This window comes from Sinocyclocheilus rhinocerous, unplaced genomic scaffold (assembly GCF_001515625.1).
Source record: "Sinocyclocheilus rhinocerous isolate Xijiao unplaced genomic scaffold, SAMN03320098_v1.1 scaffold299, whole genome shotgun sequence".
Lineage (NCBI taxonomy): Eukaryota > Metazoa > Chordata > Actinopteri > Cypriniformes > Cyprinidae > Sinocyclocheilus > Sinocyclocheilus rhinocerous.
In genome coordinates this window covers 3,346,500-3,352,733 of record NW_015652998.1, presented here as the reverse complement: position 1 = coordinate 3,352,733, position 6,234 = coordinate 3,346,500, and the positions used below count along the sequence as shown (strand labels likewise).

The 6,234-nt window shown below is 38.2% G+C and overlaps 1 protein-coding gene across 2 annotated transcripts in view; it reads right to left on the bottom strand.

The window, feature by feature from the left end:
• The window catches only part of ccnjl (cyclin J-like), a 15,188-nt gene extending 10,520 nt beyond the window's left edge, over nucleotides 1-4,668 (bottom strand). For both annotated transcript variants that reach the window (XR_001637096.1, XM_016521552.1), the window contains exons 1-3: nucleotides 4,370-4,668; nucleotides 3,665-3,761; nucleotides 480-690 (exon numbers count right to left, since the gene is read on the bottom strand). Coding sequence is in view for 1 of the 2 variants with exons in the window: in XM_016521552.1 (XP_016377038.1) it covers nucleotides 480-690; nucleotides 3,665-3,742 (289 nt within the window). In the remaining variant the exon portion in view is untranslated. The remainder of the gene's footprint in view (nucleotides 1-479; nucleotides 691-3,664; nucleotides 3,762-4,369) is intronic.
• Nucleotides 4,669-6,234: the final 1,566 nt, after the last annotated feature.

Here is a 6,234-nt window from a genome sequence, read left to right as displayed (position 1 = left end):
GCGCTCCAGGAGCGGTGCGTCTGCAGCAGTCATGCTGCGATCGTTTCCGCACGGAATCTATTTCTGCTGTGCTGCACGTGCTGAATTAAAGGGACAGCGCATTATTCGCGGTAAAAATTAATATGGATTGACACGGAAATTTAGTAATTACACCATAAATGCTAAAAAGTCTACTGTTTCACAGTAAACAATGACTGTAAAGCATGTCTGTGTGTGTCAAAATCGTGATTAAAATCGAAATTGCAATATTGATCAAAGAAATCACAACCTTTTTTTTTTTGTCCATATCGCACAGCCCTAGCAGAGAATCAGACACGCTCGCTCTGTTCAATACGAGCACCTGAAGTCATCTAAAAAAGAAATTTCGTCAGTTCAAATTTACTTCATGGAACCTGCAATGAGTTTACTGCCTGATCAGGTACAGGTAAAAGGAATCAAACACCAGCATCACAGTCACATAAAAGCAGCAAATAACTTACTGGCCAGGAGGAGGCAGGAGAGGGCGATGACGTACAGCTGCCGCACCGCTACATCATAGTGGTCCATAAAGAGGTCGAGCAGGTAGATGGCCAGGTGACGTGCTGTAGGGCACAGCTGGTATCGGTTACTGAGAACAGCGAGCAGGTCGGCAAAGTACCGCCGCATCCCAATCTGCGGAGACTGGGCCTGGTATGTCGGCAACTTCAGCTCCTTAGGAGAAAAGGATGGTATGTTTTATTTTGTAAAATAGTATATATAATATTTGGACCATGGTACATTACAAATAATATCATGGTGTTCAGGAAGGATGCATTAAATCTATTAAAAGTGACAGTAAAGACATTCATAATGTTACAAAAGATTTCTATAATAAATGCTGTTGTTTTGAACTTTCTATTAATCAAATAATCCCGAAATGTATCATAATTTTCACAAAAGTATTAGAAACACAACTATTTTTAACACTGATAATATAAGAAATTTCTTGAGCATCAAATCAGCATATTAGAATGATTTTAGAAGAATCACGAGACACTGAAGGATATGTGATAGCTGCTGAAAGTTCAGCTTTGCCATCACAGAAATAAATTCTGTTTTAAATTATATTCAAATAGAAAATGTAACATTATATGTATTTAAAAATTATATTATATTTAAAATATTTCATCCCAATATGTTAGGGATTTAATCATTTTGACCAAATAAATGCAACCTTGATGAGAATAAGGGTCCGTTTACACGACAATGTTTTCAGCCAAAAACGGGAAACTTTATGCGTTTTGCCTGTTCGATTACACGACAACTGGGGACTGAAAAAGTGCAGGTTTTTGAAAACGGCACCGTTATCGTTTCCGTGTAAACACCCAAAACGGGAATCTTTGAAAACGGTGACGTCAGTACGTGTCGATTTTAAAGGCAAGACCGAACAAACATACACAACAATGGCGGAGTATGGTACTGTTGTTGCTGCTCAAGAGTTTGCCGACACTTCTTCAGCACTTTATATATTACAACCAACAGCGGAGATGCATCATATACAACATATAATCGTCAATTCCCTATAGGTACTGTTTACTAACAAGGTGACAACGCCAACTACTGGCCTGGCATACGTAATACAGCGTTTTTGGTAGTTTTCACGGATATGTGTAAACGAGAATCGTTTTAAAAACATTGTCGTGCATACATGAAACTTTTTTAAAACGCAAGGGAAAAACGTTTCCGTTTTTGGCTACATCGTTGTCATGTAAACGTAGCCTAAGAGTTATTAAAAATAATTGTTTTATTCTGTGATATTACCATATATAATCTATATAAAATATAGAAAAGTATATAATCTGTGAAAGATAGTAGTAAATAAACCAGAGCCGTTCTCAATTTAATCCAACACCAACTGCGCAGAAATTACAACTCAAACATACCCTGAAAAAGCTCCAGTCACGCTTAATAAGCAGCTAAATTGTCAGACTCTTTCCAGACATGAGTCCTACAGGCAGAGTGTGCTGCTTTATAGTGGCTGTTGAGGAGAGCGCTGGGTCCTTTACAGGCCTAGCCATCATGTCTCGCAGCCATCTGTCCCCTGTGGGGTGAGAGGCTGGGATTTGACCCTCTCAAGGAGCCCTTTTGTGGGGCCTGCCCGCAACTTAAACAGCCCTACAGCTGCTGCTGTATTTGAATGGCTGATCAGTTTGTCAACTGCATAACTTGATGCAAACCTTTTTCAAGAGAACAAGATTTTTCAAAACATCTATAAATAATATAGCAAGGTAAAGCTAGAGGAAATAAAACTTGCTCAGCAACCCTTTGTGGTTTTACATTTTTGTGGGTTCCACACAAGATAAAATGGGAATTGGCACTTGAACATCACACAAAAAAGAGTTAATAGACTTGCTTGAATACTGTCATTTAGCTTGCTTAAGACAAACTAATTAAAAGCAAATTAAAAGCAAGACTGCTAATTAACCTCCTCAAAGATTTCAATTAATTGCAAAGATCCTTAGGTTTCGGTACTGACGTAGTAGGAGGTGAAGTCAGCCAACCTCCCACACAAAACAAATTAAACTATAGCCTATCTGTGCAAAGATTTACATCGGCTAAACATTTCTGCACAACATTAACTGAATATTTCATGTTGGTGAACAGAGAGAGAGATTGTTCTGTCTAAAAGTCCACCAACACCAAACCTCCGATCTCCACAAACAGCTGAACCACTCTGCATCTGCACTGCATTAGTCCTCCTACATATCGCTAGATTTCGCATAGTACAACTCTGACTAACCAGGTGGTGAAGAGAATAACTTTCCAAAAAATAAGCCAAAAAAAAGTTAATGCCAGCCACATTCAGTTACATGCATCATTTTGCCACTCCTTGACACGTGCTGAATAAACCCAGCAGGATTGTCCAGTCCGTTAATCTCAAGCTAACAGACAAACTCAAGTACAAACACACACACACACACACACAAAAACAGAGCAGTTCACATTCCAAAACGGATGTGAGCACACCCCGCAATAAACAGGACGGACAATAAAGAGACAACAGAGTGCACTAAATAAATGCACTTAAACCTCACTGTCTGATGGGTGCAATTCACTCAGCAGTGAGGAAACAAAAGTTCACATGGTTTAGCAAGACACTTCCTAGAGTTCCAACACAAGTGTGTCCAGTTTCAAGAAACAAATTGACCAATAATGACATAGCAGCTGTACACTGGTTTAGACTTTTTTTTTTTTTACATAATTTGTAAGTAGTAAATATAAGAATATATATAGTAAAATAAATAAAGTAGTTACAGGATTATAATATATGTAAAATAAAAGTAAACTAAAAGTAGGCTGTACCATAGAAGACCTTAATGGCTTTGCACAGGGTCTTGGGTATTTCTAGTTGTACATGATATTCAGAATGACTCTTATGAGGGAATTGTGCTTACAATATAAATGCAGACAATACTAGACGATGTGTTGGCCAGTAACCTTCAGAAAGCCACAATCAGAGGATGTTTTCTGAGGGCTGTGTGACATTTCACACTTCCCCGTCAAAGCTTGGACAAGCCAAGCCAAACCTGGTTCAACGTGTGGCAACGGAGCCATTGGTGACCAGGAGGTTGACGTTTGGATTAAAAGTTTTAAAACTGAACTGTGATAACCTGTGATCAATGCAAAGCTATTTATTACAACTCACCTTAATTCGCAGAGCCTGATGGATGTCCGCTGCAAGCTGGCTTTTCCACCACTGGCCCTCCGATTCCATCTTTCCCATCCAGAAAAGGGCCCCAATCCTTCAACACAAACAAGAGTGTGAGAGGGAAAGAAGCCATTCTTGTTCAGTTTAAGCACTTCTGCCACACTACTTTCTATTTCAGGTTTGTTTGCGAGAAAATGTCGCAGTGCTTAAGACATAAGATAAGTGGGCGCCTGTGGGTAACTCTTTTCTAAATTTACTGATCTTGAAGTCGTCCGGCAAAGTTCAAGCAGTTCATCTCACGCTGAACTACAACAGCCGCTTCGCCGAAAATCACGACTTTTGTCTTATTTATTTGTGTAAGACTCAACTAATCACCTAAACACAATAGTCTAGCGATAAACCTTCCGTATCTTGAGGTCGCTTTATTTCTAAAAAAAATAAATTAATAAATCGGTGATGGTGATTAATAAGTCGGTGATTACCAAATGAAAGTGACCGGCGCAGCACATCGAGCCCTGCGGCACGCCACGAGACCCTTATTACAGCGATATCAAGTATACATGAGAGTTGTGAACAAATAAAGCGTAGTTTCGGTTTAAACGCGCCAATCGACCACGACTATCCAAATTAAAACAGAAGCTGAAAATGCAACATTATAGGAAACAATATAACGCTCTTTATTAAAACAACTGCGCGTCTTACCTCTGAGACAACGGCGCTCCAGACCCCTTTGTTTCAAAACTGCCGCATACTGGAGTTATATCCTTCAACTACGCGCGTGTGTACTTTTCGAAACAAATCCCATATAAAGGGAAATTATTCTCGCGAACATCAAACTCGTTTCAATGTGCAGCTGGGTGTTTTTTTTATTTTTATCAAAACACCGCCGCGTGTGTATCCAAGTGAACCCCTTTGACTTTTTCGCCGTCCCGTGTAGTGTGCTCCCCCAGCGGCCTGAGAGGAGCAGCTCTGAATGATGTTGGTGTGCGGAGCTGCATGGTCGCTCTAAACGGGGAGGAGTCCGCAGCGCGGACATTAACATGACGCTAATGCTTCAAACAATTGCGATTCGTCAACTTATTTAAAACGCTGATAAATTATAGCGCGTGTATGTACATTTTATTAGAAACCAATTATCTAAATCTACAGGTAAAATGTGGTGATAATGTGGTGGTTTGGTGAGATTACTGAGATTTAAGTTATTTTGATGTTGAGGACAGCGAGGAACAACACATTTTAAATAAATTGTTTCATAATTGAATGTAAATAAATAAATAAACAAATAAAATAATATTGCGTGAGATCTAACTACGTATTTAATCATATAAATCTGATCAATTATCCCTTTTTAAATAATTACGCATCGTAATTGGTATTGATGAAATTAATTTGTGATATTAAGAATTAGTGATTGTCACGATAATGCTGTTTGAACTTGTACAGAGGGGTCCCACGCAATACCAATGTTTTGTCATTTAAAACTAAATCCTAGTTTTGTTAAATAAATGACCAATTTTATTTTATTATATGATCTGCCTGTATTTGGCCAGCAGGTGGACCCTGCACTACTAAGCACTGTAGATACTGCTTAAAACTAACCCCGGGTTTCACAGACAAGGCTTAAGCCTAGACTAAAATGCATGTCTGGGCTGTTTTACCTGAAAGAAATTTGCATTGACATATCTTAAAATATGTCAGTGCCATTGTTTTGTCTCAAGATGCACACGAGTAATGTTATTTTCTAAGGCATGTTTATAAAATATACTTAAGTGTCCTAATTGAACTATGGCCTAAGCCCTGTCTGTAAAACCAGGCCTAATTGCAATACAGGATATGGGGAAGTTCATGTATAATCTAATAAATAGTAGCCTACTATATAGAATAGCCTACAACAATGCCTGATCAATGTGCAAAGGATCTTTAGTTTCTTATAATAGGATATGAAGTTAAAGAGTCAGAAAATCTAGTCGTTTTATTAGTAGCAGTTTAGCTAAGCTATACTTAAAGTACTACAGTATGTGGCCAATCTGAATATTAATGCCATTTTTAAAGTGTCATCCAAAATAATAAATAAAACACAAATATTTTTATACTCTATGAGAGGATGCTAATTCAATATTTACTGTATGTAACTAGTGAAATTTGGTTTACTATGGAACATTTTTGTGAGAGATGTACTTAGCCACTTCACAACCATTAAACCAGACACTTACTGTATGTTCCTTTATTTTAAGGCTTTGGAGAAGTGTCTGCTAAACGCATAAATGTAAATATAAATGAGATATGTGGAAATCTTCACTGTTATTATGTATTATGTCTCTTGTTTCTATGTTTGAAGAGTCTGTAACCATGTTTTCCGGGTGAAATGCTAATATGGAAGTTATGTTATAGGCTAATGCTTTTAACTCCCTGTAATGCTATACACTTCTCACAACTTAACACCACAGTGTCGGTGGTCCCCTCAGGTTTGATGTATGTGTTACTATGTGGATAATAAACTTTTGGAGCACCGCTGGTGTGAAATGAAGCAGTCTTATATCCTTGCTGCCCACTATATCATGTCATTA